General features: G+C 49.0%; 1 protein-coding gene across 1 annotated transcript in view; it reads right to left on the reverse strand.

Annotated features, from left to right (window-relative positions):
- Positions 1 to 655: 655 nt before the first annotated feature.
- rnf125 (ring finger protein 125, E3 ubiquitin protein ligase) overlaps positions 656 to 19,876 on the reverse strand; it is a 32,162-nt gene continuing 12,941 nt past the window's right edge. The window contains exons 2-6 of the mRNA XM_072468476.1: positions 19,677 to 19,830; positions 18,477 to 18,589; positions 14,229 to 14,346; positions 11,560 to 11,667; positions 656 to 4,039 (exon numbers count right to left, since the gene is read on the reverse strand). Of these exons, the coding sequence (XP_072324577.1) occupies positions 3,959 to 4,039; positions 11,560 to 11,667; positions 14,229 to 14,346; positions 18,477 to 18,589; positions 19,677 to 19,830 (574 nt within the window). The 3' untranslated portion in view covers positions 656 to 3,958. The remainder of the gene's footprint in view (positions 4,040 to 11,559; positions 11,668 to 14,228; positions 14,347 to 18,476; positions 18,590 to 19,676; positions 19,831 to 19,876) is intronic.

The raw sequence follows: 19,876 nt of genomic DNA on the forward strand, positions 1-19,876 counted from the left end.
TTTCTAATTCTACAGATAACTATATTTTAGCTGAGAGCCACAGAATGCTGTAATTCTCAGGCCTCCTCTAAGGGGGCTGTCCTTAGGAAGGAAACATTGTCATTTAATTATATAAGTAATTGTCTGCTGTATTAACTTCGACTTGCAACTGCAGACTCTCTGAAGTACAGTGCTCAAGTCCCGGCCGTGAATAAACGTACGTTTGTTGAAGTAACTTGGTGTTCGATTCATCATTTCATCCGGACTGAAGGGAAACGAAAATTCACATTTGGTAGCAGAGGATGGTTCGGAGAGAAAACTTGCTGGATTGATAGTGGTGCAGTGGCGAAATTGGAACTTGGGATTATTCAGGAGATAAACCTCGTATTTGTTCTGCCGAGCCACGGTTAAATGTTGGGTTTGGAGCTGTCCGAGCAGTGCCGTGACAGAGTGGGAACTGTAAACCACAATGTCCTGCTGGAGGGTAAGGTTAGCCGCCGACTGGAGGCTGTTATAAATAGAGTAGTAGTACGAAGTCTTACAACACCAGGTTAAAGTCCAACAGGTTTGTTTGTTTCTATGTCACTAGCTTTCGGAGCGCTGCTCCTTCCTCAGGTGAAGGAGGAGGAAGGAGCAGCGCTCCGAAAGCTAGTGACATCGAAATAAACCTGTTGGACTTTAACCTGGTGTTGTAAGACTTCGTACTGTGCTCACCCCAGTCCAACGCCGGCATCTCCACATCATGGTTATAAATAGAAGCAAGGATCTGAGTGCAGGCGGGATAGTCAAGAACTGTCAACATAAGAAAACTGTCAGTATTCTGAATATTGCTTTATTAATTTTAAGAAATTAACATATCTTGTTAGTAGTGCTTTCTTTAATAGAATCGACGAATTCATCTACAGAAAACTAAGAGACAGCATGAGATTGGTTCAGTTATATGTTTAATAAGTTATTGTGTTTGATATTTTAAAATAAATGTTTAGAATTAGCCTGGGAATTAAAACTTCAAACAATGCGAGTCGCCGGACCTCCTTGCGACGGTGGAGGTGGTGGTAGTGGCGGGGGGAGTGGTGGATAAAGGGCTTGAATATAAGGTGGAGGCGGCCGTAGTGGCGGTGTAACGGTCGGTCGTCCCCTATATAGCCAATTTTCAGGGTCATCCTCATCGTCTCCCTCGGTCAAGGCAAGGCCGGCCATTTGACCATTTGACCGTATGGTCCTGATTTAGAAATGGGGGGTTTTACAGACTTAGGTCCTTTTCTATGGTGGGCACATTCCTTTCTCAAAACCCCTGCAGTCTTAACAATTCCCCCTTCTGTTAATTCAATATCCAACTTTAAAGCGTTAGCCTGCCAACTAGCCAATAAAGATGCATTTTTTTTATTTTTGGCAGTACTCCCGCCATAACTCAATCAATTTCTTAGCCGTGGAGCTACAGTTATGTTGCCAAATAATCTGCTGTGCCTCCATAACCGTGGGTAAATCTTTTGATCCTCCCAGGGGCCAATTCCCTTTTCCCAAATTCTTATGCAATTCCCCCGACAACTGCCGCAGCTGCTTAGAATGTTCCGGATACTGTTCGCAAAGAGTCTGAAGCACGCTTCCACTATCAGAGGTGCTACCCAGAGTATTACCCATTGTCTCCTATCCTCGGATGATCCGTGTGGTTACCTATTTAATTTTGGTAGCGATCCTAAATCGCTTATTCAATCAAGAATTTAAACGGGTTTATCCTGCCCTGTTGCCCAATCAGGAGGCTTAGGCAATTGTTCGAAAGTAACTTTTAGAAGGTCAAAGTCTGGAAATGAAACATGAAAAGAGAGAGAGAGCTAATCTTCAGCTAAACCCAGACTCAAAGTCAAAAAACACTACATCACTACAAAGACAGACTGACTTAAACAGACTGACAGACTCAGGAAATCAAAGACAGAACAACAGACAGACAAACAGACTCAGAGAATTAAAGACAGAACTAACAGATTTAAGAAATTGTTCGAGTGTTCCGACAGGGTACGCAACAGTGAAACCCTGTTTATTGTGGAGTTTAAGGTGTCATCCGCACCTGATGAGAAGAACTATAATTTGGACGGAGTTATCCGTTCTCCGCTGTAGCCAATAGTCAACCCGGAGTGTCGAACAAGTCAAGACACTGGTTGAGACAATCACGTGTTTTAAGGGCAACCTTTTATCGCGAAGGTATCAAGCAACCAGAAGGATCATCAACAGTCAAGCACCTTTCTAATTCAAAGAGGACTCTAACCTCTTACGGGACTCCAACCCAGAATTCGAAGAGGACTCTAACCTCTTACGGGACTCCAACCCAGGGATTCGAAGAGGACTCTAACCTCTTACGGGACTCCAACCCAGGGATTCGAAGAGGACTCTAGCCTCTTACGGGACTCCAACCCAGAATTCGAAGAGGACTCTAGCCTCTTACGGGACTCCAACCCAGAATTCGAAGAGGACTCTAGCCTCTTACGGGACTCCAACCCGAATTCGAAGAGGACTCTAACCTCTTACGGGACTCCAACCCAGGGATTCGAAGAGGACTCTAGCCTCTTACGGGACTCCAACCCAGAATTCGAAGAGGACTCTAACCTCTTACGGGACTCCAACCCAGGGATTCGAAGAGGACTCTAACCTCTTACGGGACTCCAACCCAGGGATTCGAAGAGGACTCTAACCTCTTACGGGACTCCAACCCAGGGATTCGAAGAGGACTCTAGCCTCTTACGGGACTCCAACCCAGAATTCGAAGAGGACTCTAACCTCTTACGGGACTCCAACCCAGGGATTCGAAGAGGACTCTAACCTCTTACGGGACTCCAACCCAGAATTCGAAGAGGACTCTAACCTCTTATGGGACCCCAACCCTTCCCGGGCCTCTAACCCGGACTGTAACGGGTTCGCTGGACTGACCTGGCCTTGTAAGAGTCTCTCCAGAAACCAAAGTGGTAACAAGGGTACTCACATTTGGGGGCCCGATCCCTCCTTCGCACCCGGACATGATCTGAAAGTTACACTGTCTGCTCCTGGCGAGGCTCCGTGAGAACCTTCTCTGCTACCAAATGTGAATTAGTTTCCCTTCAGTCCAGATGAAATGATCAATCGAACACCAAGTTACTCACAAAGGGACAGAGAGTTGCAAAGTTCAGTAAAAGGGAGACAGTAGCGTAGTGGTAATGCCATTGGAGTCGCAATTCCCTGGCCCAGGCTCAGGTCTTGGGACATGGGTTCAAAGCCCCTTTGAATTTAATTAATAAATCTGGAATTGAAAGCTAATCACAGTCATTGTGACTACTATCACACTTTGTTGTAAAAACCCTTCTGGTTCACTAATGTCCTTTAGGGAAGGAAATCTGCCGTCCTTGCCCAGTCTGGCCTACATGTGACTCCAGACCCACAGCGATGTGGTTGTCTCTTAACTGCTCCCCTCTGAAATGGCCGAGCGAGACGCTCAGGTCAACGGCAATTAGGGAGGGACAACAAATGCTGGTCCAGCCCCAGCGACGCCCGTGAATGAATACAGAAAAAAAAGTCCCATAATGTCTTGATTATTCACATGGAAGTGAAGATTTACAATTAAATATACAACAAAGACCTAGAGAAATAGAAGCCTCAATAGATTTGATACAATTGATCAAGAAATTGTTGCTTTGAGATTGACAACTTTCAACAGACTGAAAGAACACTGGGCGGCATCTTCCCGTCCCGTCGATGTCTACGGTATTTAGCGTGGCTCGTCCGTCCCGCCGCTGGGGAGCCCACCACGGTGGGTCGCCTTCGGTTGGGACTACAGGGTCCCACCAGCGGGAAGCCCTCCCATTGTTCTACAGAAGACCCCCAAACCAATTTTAATCAGGGTTTTAGATGAGGTGATTTAATGCTTGATTGTGAATTCACTTTTCGAAGGCTGGTGTGCAAAGCATGGTTTCATCTCTTATTGGAGTGAGAGATTTGCTGCTGGAAGCTTTTATTAAAACGGAATCTGAGCAAAATGCTGATATGAATTAAAGATGGTGTCTTGCATCATCAGTACTTCATCTTGACTGAAATCCTGAAACAAGAGAACAATTTTTTAAAAAATAAATATTTTATTGAGGTATTTGTGGTATAGAAACAACAACAAAATAGACAATATACATGAAACCATAAACATAGTGCATAAACCGTTTACCTTTCGTCCAGGTCCCACACTTATTAACCCCCTACTCTAACCTAAACTACTACCCTCCCCCGTTTGCTGACGATTAATTTTCCGCAAGGAAGTCGACGAACGGTTGCCACCTCCGGGCGAACCCTAACAGTGACGCTCTCAAAGCGAACTTAATTTTCTCCAAACAGAGAAAGCTAGCCATGTCCGATAGCCCGGTCTCCGACTTGGGGGCTTTGGGTCCCTCCATGCTAACAGTATCCGTCTCCGGGCTACCAGAGAAGCAAAGGCCAGAACGTCTGCCTCTTTCTCCTCCTGGATTCCCGGGTCTTCCGACACCCCGAACATCGCCACCTCTGGACTCAGTGCCACCCTTGTTTTTAACACCGTGGACATGACATCTGCAAACCCCTGCCAAAATCCCCGAAGCTTTGGACATGCCCAGAACATGTGGACATGGTTCGCTGGTCCTCCTGCGCATTTTGTGCACCTGTCCTCCACCCCAAAGAATCTGCTCATCCGGGCCACTGTCATGTGAGCCCGGTGAACAACCTTAAATTGTATCAGGCTGAGCCTGGCACATGTTGCGGACGCGTTGACTCTACTCAACGCGTCTGCCCATAAACCATCCTCTATCTCACCTCCCAGCTCCTCCTCCCACTTACGCTTCACTTCCTCGGTCTGCGTCTCCTCCGACTCCATAAGCTCCTTACAGATGTCCGAGACGCTCCCCTCCCCTACCCACCCTCTGGAAATTACCCTGTCCTGAATCCCCCTCAGCGGTAGGAACGGTTGACACCTGTTTACAAAGGAAGTCCCGCACCTGCAGATATCTGAATTTGTTTCCCCTCGCCAGAGAGAACAATTTTTAAGGTTAACAGTTCCCCGAGTGAGTCTTTATCCCGTGTCGCCACTGCTCTGATCTTTTGGTTTCAACACGCCACCTCCTGCTGGACTGCGCAAAGGTTTTGTCAGAAGTCCAGGCTGAGGGAGGCTGCTTCCCACTGCCTTGCTAATTCAGGTGCTAACCCCAGCTCTCACTCACCCACTATGGAAAGCACAAACAGAAGCATTGCTCATCCAGAACCGCAACGTCAGTACACACGTTAAAACACACAGTGGGCCGGATAATTCTGTTCCCCGGGTAACACATTTGACCCATGTGAGTTAGACTATTCAGAGCAACCACACCAAGCCACATCATGTCAAGACTCCCCAAAGCCCCTCCGACCGGATCTCCCAAATCTGTGACCTCGATCACCTAGAAGGTCAAGACCATGGGAACAAAGTAATAATAATGTTTATTGTCACAAGTAGGCTTACATTAACACTGCAATGAAGTTACTGTGAAAAGCCCCTAGTCGCCACATTCCGGCGCCTGTTCGGGTACACGGAGGGAGAATTCAGAATGTCCAATTCACCTAACAAGCACGTCTTTCGGGACTTGCGGGAGGAAACCGGAGCCCCCGGAGGAAACCCACGCAGACACGGGGAGAAGGTGCAGACTTTGCACAGACAGTGACCCAAGCTGGGAATCGAACCTGGGATCCTGGCACTGTGAAGCAACAGTGCTAACCACTGTGCCACCGTGCCGCCCGCAATCACCTGCCCGTTCCCCTCCAAGTCACTCACCATCCTGACTTGGAGATATATCGGCCGTTCCTTCAAAGTCACTGGGTTAAAATCCCGGAACTCCCTCCCTAACAGCACTGTGGGTGTACCTGCACCACATGGGCCATAACAGTTCCAGAAAACAGACCACCACAACCTTATCAAGGGGCAATTAGGAAAGGGCAACAAATGCTGGTCTAGCCGCCGGTGCCCACGTCTCAGGAATGAACACGAAACATCTTTGGCAAATGACCAGGCAAACATATCTTACATGAGTGACGTGGATTGGTAACTGTGGCTGGTTTTCCAAGCCCCAGCTCAGGGAGCTCGCTGGGAATGTTTACATTGGAATTACACCATCCTCCCTGTAATGATCCAACTCAATCCTGAACAGGAATTGAACCACCAATCTCCTGGCGTGTCTCATTCAGTTCAGTTAATTTAAACAGCGACGCAGAATCATTCCGGGAGAACTTTTAATCGGAACAAAGCAGGCATGTTTCAGGGAGGTGGAGTGAGATTCAAGTCTTCGACTCGATGGGCCGAATGGCCTCCTACCGCACTGTAAATTCTATGATTCTGTGAACAGTCCCAAAGAGAGAGGTTGCTGCTTCAGATTTGCTAGTGGGGCCATGAGCCTCTCTTTAACGGTGGATGACCTGGTTTTCCGAATCCCAGGGTCTCCAGCAAGTCAGGACTTGATGGATCCAGGTGGAGAAAGAATTTACATCTTCTGTCAAGATCCAGTGTGTCTAACCTCTCCACGAGACCCCAAATAGCTTTGCGTACGGGGGAATATCAGGATTATTGGAAGCTGCAGATATGGTTTTATTGGCCATTCCAGAGAAGCTCTCTGTTGTGACCTTTATTTATCAGATAAGGGTACATTTCATTGGGGAAGAATTGAATGTTGTCCAGGTCGAAGAAAACTGCAGCGAACGTAAATACAAAGTTAGTAACTTTGAAACTGACGCAAACGGGCTCCATTGATCAGGAGCAATTTTATGCAGAGGTGAATGATATTAAACCCACGTCCCACCCTCAACCTCAGGTCCCCAACCAATCCAGGCCACAAATCCCCAAACCCCTTCCCTCCAAGACACAGATCTCCCATGCCAGGCTCTGACTTTTCCCCTACCATGAGACATCTGACCTCCCCACCGCCGCCCCCCGCCCCCCCCCGCCACTACACCTCTCCCCTCTCCTACCAACCCAAATGAAGTGCACAGATAAAGCCGTTACCAAATCTCCTCACGCGAAGGACTTTGGACCATTTTCTAACTAGAATTTTATGTACCATGCCACCTGACTGTATTTGGAACTGAGTTTTTGATGTGTGGCACCGCAAGACGCTGAAGCCTGTGGTTAAAATGTACCGGGCAGCACGGTGGCATAGTGGTTAGCACTGCTGTCTCACAGCACCAGGGTCCCAGGTTCAACTCCAGCTTCAGGTGACTGTGGTGGAGTTTGTGCATTCTCCCCGTTCTGCGTGGGTTTCCTCCGGGTGCTCCGGGGAGAACGTGCAGACTCCGCACAGGCAGTGACCCAAGCCGGGAATCGAACCTGGGACCCTGGAGCTGTGAAGCAACTGTGCTAACCACTGTGCTACCGTGCTGCCCGTGTTTGTGGGGCTTATCACAGCTCGGGTCAGGGACTGCCACACAAACGATTAGGTGTGGTCAGTGGGGTTCGTGTTTGCTTGTGTTAGTGACTTCCCGCATTACCGTTCGATAAAGTGCAGTTTTTGGATGTTCTTAGTTTTGGGATTTAGGATAAAATGTGCAAGACCTCAATCTGTTTGTTCGATAAACCCAGTAAAACAACTCATAGTTAGGAGCTCGCAGTTGCGATCTCAGACAAAGGTGTTTCTGGACCTGTTACAAACCCATCCGTCACAGAATTGACACCATGCTTCTCTTGGCACATCCACAAGGTGGCACTGTTGTTCAGCCAAAATGATCTGAAACCGTTCAGAGGGAGGTTCACTCGGTTGATTCCAGAGGTGAGGGGTTTGTCGTACGAAGAGAGATGGAACCTTATAGGCCTGTACTCTCTAGAGTTTAGAAGAATGGAGGGAGATCAAATTCAGGTATACAAGATCCTAAAAGGTATGGATAAAGTAACCGGGGAGCTGATGCTTCCTCTTGTGGGGAATTCTAGAACGAGAGGTTCGAATAAGAGGGAGCAAATTTAAAACCGAGTTGAGGAGGAACTACTTCTCCCAAAGGGTTGTGAATCTGTGGAATCCGCTACCCAGAGTGGGGTGAATGCTGGGACAGTGAATAAATTTAAGGAGGAGTGAGACAGATTTTGAATTGGTAATGGGTTGAAGGGTTATGGAGAACGGGCAGGACGGTGGAGTTAAGGCCAGGCCAGAATCAGCCATGATAGAATGGCGGAGCAGACTCGATGGGCCAAATGGCTTAATTCTGCTCCTGTGTCTAATGAATTTATGGAAAGGAAGTGGTTCATGGTCTTGACTCCTCCGCAGACAGATCTCCTGAGATGTTGATTTTTTTTTACACCGCTAAGGACTGGACCCTCAACATCAGTCGTAAACACGGACACCTTCACCAATGTTTGTGTTCCCGGCCACGTGTAACCAATTCAATGTTGCTCTCAATGCTCACAACAATCAACAAGGTGAATTCAAAGGGGGGCACGGTAGCATAGTGGCTAGCACAGTCGCTTCACAGCTCTAGAATATTCACAGAATATACAGTGAATGGTAGAACCCTCAAGAGTATTGAAAGTCAAAGAGATCTAGGAGTACAGGTCCACAGGTCATTGAAAGAGGCAACACAGGTGGAGAAGGTAGTCAAGAAGGCATACGGCATGCTTGCCTTCATTGGCCGGGGCATTGAGTATAAGAATTGGCAAGTCATGTTGCAGCTGTATAGAACCTTAGTTAGGCCACACTTGGAGTATAGTGTTCAATTCTGGTCGCCACACTACCAGAAGGATGTGGAGGCTTTAGAGAGGGTGCAGAAGAGATTTACCAGAATGTTGCCTGGTATGGAGGGCATTAGCTATGAGGAGCGATTGAATAAACTCGGTTTGTTCTCACTGGAACAAAGGAGGTTGAGGGGAGACCTGATAGAGGTATACAAAATTATGAGGGGCATAGACAGAGTGGATAGTCAGAGGCTTTTCCCCAGGGTAGAGGGGTCAATTACTAGGGGGCATAGGTTTAAGGTGAGAGGGGCAAGGTTTAGAGTAGATGTACGAGGCAAGTTTTTTACGCAGAGGGTAGTGGGTGCCTGGAACTCGCTACCGGAGGAGGTAGTGGAAGCAGGGACGATAGTGACATTTAAGGGGCATCTTGACAAATACATGAATAGGATGGGAATAGAAGGATACGGACCCAGGAAGTGTAGAAGATTGTAGTTTAGTCGGGCAGCATGGTCGGCACGGGCTTGGAGGGCCGAAGGGCCTGTTCCTGTGCTGTACATTTCTTTGTTCTTTGTTGTTTGTCCAGGGTCCCAGGTTCGATTCCCGGCTTGGGTCACTGTCTGTGCGGAGTCTGCACGTTCTCCCCTTGCCTGCGTGGGTTTCCTCCGGTTGCTCCGGTTTCCTCCCACAGTCCAATGCACTGTGCATTCTATGATTCTATGATTCAGTCCTTCCACCACCAGGGCACCTTGGCTGCAGGGCTTACCACCTACAAGAGGCAATTACCCAAAGCTCCTTCGACAGAACCTCCCAAACCTGTGACCTCTACCACCGAGAAGGATATGGGCAGCAGACGGACATCATCTGCAAGTCCCCTCCGAGCCACAAACCATCCTGACTTGAAAACACATCATAGAATTCACAGTGCAGAAGGAGGCCATTCGGCCCGTCGAGTCTACACCGGCCCTTGGAAAGAGCACCCTACCCAAGCCCACACATCCACCCTATCTCCCTAGCCCGGTAACTCCATCCAACTTTTTTGGACACAAAGTGACAATTCAGCACGGCCAATCCACCTAACCTGCATGTCTTTGGACTTGTGGGAGGAAACCGGAGCGCCCGGAGGAAACCCACGCACACACGGGGAGAATGTGCAGACTCTGCACAGACAGTGACCCAAGCCGGGAATCGAACTTGGGAACCTGGAGCTGTGAAGCAACAGTGCTAACCACTGTGCTCCCGTGCCTTCACTGTCACTGGGTCAAAATCCTGGAACTCCCTCCCAAACAGCATTGTGGATGTACCTACACCACATGGACTGCAGCGGTTCAAGAAGGTGGAACACCCACCCCCTTATGAAAATGAAAATCGCTTATTGTCACAAGTAGGCTTCAAATGAAGTTACTGTGAAAAGCCCCTAGTCGCCACATTCTGGCACCTGTTCGGGGAGGCTGTTACGGGAATCAAACCGTGCTGCTGGCCTGCCTTGGTCTGCTTTCAAAGCCAGCGATTTAGCCCTGTGCTAAACAGCTAATCAAGGGGCAATGAGGAATGGACAACAAATAAAAGTTTGGGAGCACTGATAACGGCACCTCTTCCGTTCTCACCGGCCCCGATACTCCACAAGTCCGGTGGTGGTGGCGGCTCTGAGGATCTGGGGACAGTGGAGGAGATATAAGAGAGTGGAGGGAGCATCGGTTTGGACCCCAATTTATAATAATCATCGGTTTGTACCGGGTAGGCTAGATGGTGGGTTCCGGAGATGGCAAAGGGCAGGAATTAGAAGGATGGGGGATCTATTTATAGACGGGAGCTTTCCCAGCTTGAAAGCCTTGGAGGATAAATTTGAATTGCCAGCAGGGAATGGGTTTAGGTATTTGCAGGTGCGAGACTTCCTGAGAAAACAGGTGCCGGCCTTTCTGCTGCTGCCGCCACGGGGGATACAGGATAGAGTAGTTTCCAGTACCTGGGTGGGAGAGGGGAAGGTTTCAGATATTTACCAGGAGCTTTCGGAGGCGGAGGAAACTCCGGTGGAGGAACTTAGGGGCAAGTGGGAAGACAAGCTAGGGGGAGATAGAGGCGGAACTGTGGACGGATGCCCTAAGCAGGGTTAATACCTCCTCATCATGTGCCAGGCTCAGCCTGATACAATTCAAGGTAGTCCACCGGGCACACATGACGGTGGCCTGGATGAGCAAGTTTTTCAGGGCTGAGGATAGGTGTGCGAGAAGCCCAGCAAATCATGTCCACATGTTTTGGGCATGCCTGAAGCTCAGAGGATTTTGGCAGGGTTTCGCAAAGGCAATGTCCACGGTACTAAAAACACGGGTGGTGCCGAGTCCGGAGGTGGCAATCCTTGGAGTGTCGGAAGAGCCGGGAGTCCAGGGGGCAAGAGAGGCCGATGTCTTGGCCTTTGCCTCCCTGGTACCCGGAGACGGATCTTATTAATGTGGATCGACTCGAAACCCCCGAGTGTAGAGACCTGGGTTAGTGACATGGCTGGGTTTCTTGAGAAAATAAAGTTCGCCTTAAGAGGGTCAATGTTAGGGCTCATCCGGAGGGGGCAGCCGTTCGTCGACTTTCCCGAGGAAAATTAAAATGTCAGCAGATGCAGTATTCCAAAGCGGGGGGGGGGGGGGGGGGGGGGGGGGGGGGAGAGGGCCGGATTGTTGTTGTATGGTTGGTGTGTGTGAAGATTGTGACGGGGGTGGAAATGTTTATTGTACCATGCTTATGTCGCTGTTATTGTTATTATTTTAAAAATTGCAAATACCCTAATAAAAATATTTTTTTTAAAGAGAAATGAATGGGCAACAAATGCTGGCCGAGCCAACAATACCACATGCAAAGAATGAATAAGTAATAAAAAAACCTTTTCAGTGAATCCTCTGGCTATAAATAGGGTCTGAAATGACACTCACCACAAAGTTTTCATATTCGAATTGGTGTCGCAGGTTAAGGTGCGCCATGAAGTTCCTGCTGTAATAACCTGAATCGCCCCATGGCATCGATGCACAGATAGGACAGACCTACAGGACAAGAATCCAAAGTTTCAAGTGGAAAATATTGAGAGTGTCATTGATGTTAGAACATAGAACAGTACAGCACAGAACAGGCCCTTCGGCCCTCGATGTTGTGCCGAGCCTTGTCCGAAACCAAGATCAAGCTATCCCACTCCCTGTCATTCTGGTGTGCTCCATGTGCCTATCCAATAACCGCTTGAAAGTTCCAAAAGTGTCCAACTCCACTATCACAGCAGGCAGTCCATTCCACACCCTAACCACTCTGTGAGTAAAGAACCTACCTTGGACATCCCTCTTACATCTCCCACCCTGAACCTTATAGTTATGCCCCGTTGTAACTGCTACATCCACTCAAGGAAATAGTCTCTGAACTCGATCTACCCCCCTCATCATCTTATAAATCTCTATTAAGTCGCCTCTCATCCTCCTTCGCACCAATGAGAAAAGCCCTAGCTCCCTCAACCTTTCCTCATAAGACCTACCCTCCAAACCAGGCAGCATCCTGGTCAATCTCCTCTGCACCCTTTCCAATGCTTCCACATCCTTCCTACAGTGAGGTGACCAGAACTGCCATGCCATGTTACTTCCATCTTGCAGTCACAATGATGTGGGTTTGATTCCCAACTCACGGCTTGAGCCCAAAAAAATCAAGGCTGATGCTCCTGTGCGGAACTGAGGGAGTGCTGCATTGTCAGAGCGGTTGTCTTTTGGATCTGAGTTTGAACCATGGGCTCCTCTAGATTCTCAGGTGGGCACAATAAAATCACATGGCACTATTTTCAAGGAGAGTAGGGGAGATACCGCCGATGTCTTGGTCAATATTCATCTGCCAATCATCACTAAAAACAGACTATCTGGTCATTATCATGTTGCTGTTTGTAGCAGCTTGCCGTGTAAACAGTGGCTGCAGTGTTTCCCACATCACAACAGTACTTCAAAAGTACCTCATTGATTGTGAAGTACTTTGGAATGTCTAATGGTCATGAAAGGTGTGATGAAAGTGCAAGTCACTCCTTCTCCATCAATGTAAACAACCTCACCAGACAATATTTAAAAATTTCTTGAATGAGCCAATGAACATCCTGTGGGTTACCACTGACCAGAAACTGAACTGGACGAGCCATATAAATACTGTGGCTACATGAGCAGTTCAGACACTAGGAATCCTGCGATGAGTAACTCACCTCCTGATTCCCCAAGGTCTGGCCACCAACACATTCAGGAGTGTAATAATAATAATCTTTATTGTCACAAGTAGGGCTTACATTAACTTGCCTGGGTGAGTGCAGCTCCAACAATAGTCAAGAAGCTCGACACCATCCAGGATAAAGCAGCCCACTTGATAGGCATCCCATTCACAACTTTAAACATTCATTCCCTGGGCCCCTGAAGAACAGTAGCAACAGTGTGTACCATTTACAAGATGCACTGCAGCAACTCACCAAGGCTCAGTCGACAGCGCCTTCTAAACCCGTGACCTTTGCCACTTCAAAGGCAGGGGCCTGGGAGCCCCGTGACCTGGAGGTTCCCCTCCAAGCTAAGCACCATTCTGACTTGAAAATATATTGGCTGTTCCTTCACTGTCACAAATCCTGGAATTTCCTTACTGCACTGTGGGTGGACCTACACCACACAGACTGCAGCGGTTCGAGAAGGCAGCTCACCATCACCTTCTCAAGGACAATTAGGGATGGGCAACAAATGCTGACCTCGCCAGCGACGCCCAAATCCCGTAAACAAATAAAAGAAAACAAATCAACAGGAAACATAATTGATCCTCCAACAGATCTCCCGTAGCAGCGGTCATGCTGAATCGAATAATGTGGGCGGCACGGTGGCACAGTGGCTAGCACTGCTGCCTCACTGAGGACCCGGGTTTGATCCCGGGCCACTGTCCGTGCGGAGTTTGCACATTCTCCCCGTGTCTGCGTGGGTCTCACCCCCACCACCCAAAGGTGTACAGGGTAGGTGGATTGGCCACGCTAAATTGCCCCTTAATTGGTAAATAAAAATCAGGTACTCGAAAATTTATTTTAAATCTGTTTTTAAATGAATCCAATAATGTGTTTTATTGAACAATATCTGTACAAGTCATATCAACAGAGCGTGATTGAGAAAATTATACAAGAGTTAAGTGTGAGTTTTCCAGGGAATTAAGCTCCATATTCAAGGCTTTCAAAGCACTGCATCAGCTTGCTTTAGTCTGGAGCTTATCCGAGTTAGAAATAAAAAGTGGAAGCATTGCGTGATCTCTTTCATGGTACTTCATTGACTGCAAGAGCATTCGGAGGTGCACAGGCCAGGAAAGATGCTGTACAAATGCTAATTCTGTCTCCGTGTGTCTCTCTTTACCCAACCCAGGCCAATTGTGCAATCCCTTCTGTCATTCTGGCCGACACAGACTGCGACGGCGAAGGGTAGAGGGTGCTCGAGGTCTGAATGTCAGACAAACGCGCAGAGTCGTCGGAGAGCACCTCCTGATCTTCGATATGGAACTCACATTCTGTAAATATTTTCATTGCACAAATAATATGGATATTAAGAGGAAGCAACATTCGGGCACCTACCACTCGCCGACGGTCATCATAATGATGTGCAGAACAGTGTGTTATCAAGTCCTCCTGATTATAGTCCCTCTCTTGGCAATATGGGCAGGTATATGCCCATGGATTTGCTTCCATGGGCCTTGAAAATAGAAAAGAATCGCGCGGTTATATCGTTTTTGAATGATAAAAGAGCAGCAACTAACATATCCGAAACCACTTCAAATACAACATTCGGAAACGTATCGCAGAATTGTTAATGTGCAGAAGGAAGCCATTCGGCCCATCGTGTCTGCCCCAGCTCTCCGAATGAGCATTTCACACGGTGCCATTCTCCTGCCTTCTCCCCGTTAACGCTGCAAGTTGTTTCCTTTCCCATGGAACCATCTAACGCCCCCTTGAATGCCTCGATTGAGCCGTCGCCCGCCACAATTCCAGACAGCGCATTCCAGACCCCACATTTTTCTCACATCGCATTCGCTTCTTCTGCCAATTATCTTAAATCTGTGGCCTCTTGCCCTCGATCTTTTCACCAATGGGAACAGTTTCTCCCTATCTCCTCTGTCCAGACCTCGCATGGTTTTGAATACTTCGATCAGAACTCTTCCCAGCCTCCTCTTATCCATGCATTTATTTGGCAGAAGGTTCACACACTTGAAACGCTGGCCGGCGTTTGGCTGTCATGCAGGATGTCCCGACTTACTCTCGGGACGGTGCGGGATAGCAGCAGGACCCTGGCGGCAATCTTCTTGGCAGCAGCCAATCCTGACACCGCCTCCCAGCTGTTGGCCCAATCAGAGGGGCCGCAGCTGAGGCTGCAAGGGGGCGGGGCGGGCACCTCCCGTTTGCTGCACTGTGGAGCTCTGCTCACCGGAACCCCTCAATGCAGGAAGAGATCAGGACACAATATGTAAATGGTCTCCTGATTTCTCAACCACCGCCCCCATGCAACCCCGGGCTCCCCGAAAGCCCCAACCCACCTATAAGGGGGGTCCTCGGGGTCCCCCTGCATCCCACCTCACAAGCGCAGGGCACCCCCGGGTCCGATTCCCGGCATGGGAAAATGCCAGCCTGGTGGCAATGGCAGGTTACCACATTGCCCAGAGGGCAACACCCTGGGGACCTCCGATGCCCTGGGTGACCCCCATGTACAGTTCCATCTGGTCCCTGTTTGTGGGGGATCATGGGAGTACATAGTAGAGTGAGACTAGCTGCCTCGCTCCAATGTCCTGATTTGCAAAATACTGATCCCACCCACAATTCTGAATTCTCCATCTGTGGACCCGAATAGGGGGCTGGTTTAGCACAGTGGGCTAAACAGCTGGCTTGTAATGCAGAACAAGGCAGCAGCGCGGGTTCAATTCCCGTACCGGCCTCCCCGAACAGGAGCCGGAATGTGGCAGCTAGGGGCTTTTCACAGTAACTTCATTGAAGCCTACTTGTGACAATAAGCGATTATTATTATTATTATTAACAGGCGCGGAATGTGGCGACTCAGGGAATTTCACAGTAACATCATTGCAGTGTTAATGTAAGCCTACTTGTGACACTAATAAAGATTATTATTATTATTATTATTAAAGACAGATCTCCTGGGCAGCATGGTGGTGCAGTGGTTAGCACTGCTGCCTCACGGTGCCAATGTCCCAGGTTCGATCCCAGCTCTGGGTCACTGTCCGTGTGGAGTTTGCACATTCTCCCCGTGTCTGCGTGGGCCTCACCCCCACAACCCGACGATGTGCAGGTTAGGTGGATTGGCCACGCTAAATTGCCCCCTAATTGGAAAAAAAAATCAATTGGGCACTCTAAATTAAGAAAAAAGACGGAGCTCCCAGCATCTATCGGCTACGCCGCCTTTTGGGCGCAACGCAGCTGGTAGATTGCGCCCTACAACAGTATTTGTTATACGAGGTCCCAATGGAAAAACTCAGAAGGAACAATTTCTTCTCTCAATGGGTCAATAACTGGGAGTCACAGGTTTCAAATAACTGATAAAGGAACAAGGGGGGCGACGAGGAGAAATTGAACGGGAGTCTACAGCCCCCATAGAACATAGAACATTACAGCGCAGTACAGGCCCTTCGGCCCTCGATGTTGCGCCAACCTGTGAAACCACTCTAAAGCCCATCTACACTATTCCCTTATCGTCCATATGTCTATCCAATGACCATTTGAATGCCCTCAGTGTTGGCGAGTCCACTACTGTTGCAGGCAGGGCATTCCACACCCTTACTACTCTCTGAGTAAAGAACCTACCTCTGACATCTGTCCTATATCTATCTCCCCTCAATTTAAAGCTATGTCCCCTCGTGCTAGACATCACCATCCGAGGAAGAAGGCTCTCACTGTCCACCCTATCCAATCCTCTGATCATCTTGTATGCCTCAATTAAGTCACCTCTTAACCTTCTTCTCTCTAATGAAAACAGCCTCAAGTCCCTCAGCCTTCCCCCATAAGATCTTCCCTCCATACCAGGCAACATTCTGGTAAATCTCCTCTGCACCCTTTCCAATGCTTCCACATCCTTCCTATAATGCGGCGACCAGAATTGCACGCAATACTCCAAATGCGGCCGCACCAGAGTTTTGTACAGCTGCAACATGACCTCATGGCTCTGAAACTCAATCCCTCTACCAATAAAAGCTAACACACCGTACGCCTTCTTAACAACCCTCTCAACCTGGGTGGCAACTTTCAGGGATCTATGTACATGGACACCGAGATCTCTGCTCATCCACACTGCCAAGAATCTTATCATTAGCCCAGTACTCTGTCTTCCTGTTATTCCTTCCAAAATGAATCACCTCACACTTTTCTGCATTAAACTCCATTTGCCACCTCTCAGCCCAGCGCTGCAGCTTATCTATGTCCCTCTGTAACGTGTAACACCCGTCCGCACTGTCCACAAGGTTTCTCGGTCGCGTGCCGTTCGCTGGCGAGGGGATTCTATCTCCCTGCCGCTTGTCACTGGGATTTCCCACTGGAACCACCCCACGCCGCCGGGAAACCCGTGGGCGGGGGTGCGCTGCCGGCGAGAAAAATTAATCCCAACCACCTCCGGCCATTATTTCTCGCGGAACGTTGCTGGGACCGTCACCGCGCTGCCTGAACGACGGGTGGTGGCAGATTCTACAGAAACGTCAATAAGCAACTGGGAATGTTCTTGAAGAGGGTTAAAGGGACCAAGTTGGGCTGTGGCACTAAATAGGCTGGCACAGGTATGCCAGGCTGAATGGCCTTGGTCTGTGCTGTAGGAATTCATGGCCCTGATTTTGACAGGAGTGGGTTGCTTGAGCGGGAAAGGGGGTGGGAGGAATCATTGAAACATCACAACTTTAACTGTATAATGATAATAATCTTCATTAGTGTCACAAGTGGGTTTACATTAACACTCCAACAAAGTTACTGTATCAGAGATTTGTAATCATCCGTGTACAGAATCCAATAAATCATTAATAAAACAGTGACACATTACATGAAAGCTGTTTTCCCCAGTGACTGGAGACTTAATGAAGTGTTCAGAAACAAAGAGGCACTATTTACAAGGACTAAATTAGGTTTACCAACGTATGGGATTTCATTCGCACTAACTTCAAATCAAAGCTGCCCAGAATCTAATGGCCTCGTGAAAGATAGATAGATTTTTGAACAGTAAAGGGATGGCGAGCGGGCCGGTAAGTGGAGCTGAGTCCACAAAAAGATCAGCCATGATCTTATTGAATAGCGGAGCAGGCTCCAGGGGGGGGGGGGGGGGGGGGCAGATAGCCTACTCCTGCTCATCAGAATGGCTGGGTGAACATATGATCAGATCGTGTCATCTATATGATGAATATTGCTGAAAAGAGACATGTTGCTGAAGCTTTGCATCTTGCACTCATCAGAACAAATGCAAGAATGCCAAATTTTAATGGCTAGCACCAATTTATATTATAGGAGAGAAGGCGGCTGATTGGTAGGCAAATCAACTCTGATTTGCCAAGCTATTGCCATGGAGAAAGCAACGAGTAACTATAGCCTCCCTGGGTAATTTGCAGACGACTTGAACATATTCCTTTTGTCTGCAGAGAATGGGTCCCTGTGTATGATTGTGTGTCGCTTCTAGCAAGTGCAAATGAGCCACGTTATGAGCGCGACTGATTATCTCAAATTGGTTGTTGGTCAAGCTATTGGCGCACTCGGGATTATTCGGCGGGTGCTACCCAATAGCGGATTCCCATCAAACGGCTTTCTATTTCGAATGATCTCTGTTCTCCTGGCAGGGTAGAAGCTTACCTGTGTGCGGCAGGTGTTGGTTGAGGTAGTGTATTGGCATCTGGTGCTGGACCACACTCCTCCAGGTAACGCGAGCAGCTTTTCGTGTGTGTTCTCATGTTGATTAGGCACACCTGAATAAGAGCCGATACTTCTGTTACTCATCGCAATACAAGAACAGGAGGAGACCATTTATCCCCTCGAGCCTGTACCACCATTCAGTGAGTTCATGACTGATCTGAGGCTTCACTCCAAATACCCATCTTTGCCCACATGTCTTAAAGTAACAAAGATCTATCAATTTCAAATGTAAAGTTAACAATTGACCGAACATTGGGCAGAATCCTCTGATCCTGAGGCTAAGTGCAGACCCCGTCGGACACGGCCTCAGGATCAGCAATTCTGGCCCCTACAGGGGGCCAGCAGGGCACTGGAGCGACCCACGCTGCTCCAGCTGCTGATCCCAGCGTCAATTGGGCGACTTGGGGTCCGCGCTTGCGCAGTGGCTCCCTTCTCCACGCCGGCCCCGACGCAACGTGGCGTAGGGCTACAGGAGCCGGCGCGGAAGAAAGGAGGCCCCCCAGCCCGAGAGGCCGGCCCGCCGATCGGTGGGCCCCGATTGTGGGCCAAGCCACAACGGAGGCCCCCCTCCCCCCGGGGTCAAACACCCCTCCCCACAGGCCGCCCCCGAGCCCTTCCACGCCGAGGTCCCGCCGGCTGAGACGGCGGCGGGACTCGGGTTTTTTGGTACGGCCGCTCGGCCCATCCCAGGCCGAGAATCGGCGGGGGGGGGGGGCCGCGTAGATCGGCCCCCGACGGGCCCGGGCTGAGAGAATCCCGCCCAATAATTGCCTTTTGCGGAAGAGATTCCAAACTTCTCCCATCCTTTGAGTGTCCAAGTGTTTCTTAATTTTGCTCCTGAAAGATCCAGCTCTAACCTTTAGACCTTTTATCCCTAGGCCTAGACACCCCTATCAACTGAAATCGTATCTACCCTCATTGCAGGCGGGCCGGAGATTTCGGCGGACCAGCAAAAGGGCCGTTGACGTGGGGCAGGAACGTCCGGTCCCGGGTAGGGCGGGGCTGGAAAATCCTGCCTTAAATCGTGAGAAACCCCTTCGACTTTGTTCAAACTGCAAATGTCGAGATGAGATGAGCCTCTGCAACTGAACCCAGCAAATGTGGTCAAGAACACCAAGCACGTGCCTCGCACCGACTAACCTCAACGTCGCAACCACTGCACTTTGCTTGCTTGGTCATCATCTGCATCAAAACGTCTGTCGCATGTTGCTCGACGCGGGACGTGGTTTTCCGGCAGAGAGGACATTTCCCATCATTTAGTTGGAAGTTTCTCGAGTGGCATTCTTCACAGAAGCTACAAGGGAAAGATACAGAGACACAATAAAGCTGGGGTTCCTTTC

Source organism: Scyliorhinus torazame, chromosome 11 (assembly GCF_047496885.1).
Source record: "Scyliorhinus torazame isolate Kashiwa2021f chromosome 11, sScyTor2.1, whole genome shotgun sequence".
Taxonomy (NCBI): domain Eukaryota; kingdom Metazoa; phylum Chordata; class Chondrichthyes; order Carcharhiniformes; family Scyliorhinidae; genus Scyliorhinus; species Scyliorhinus torazame.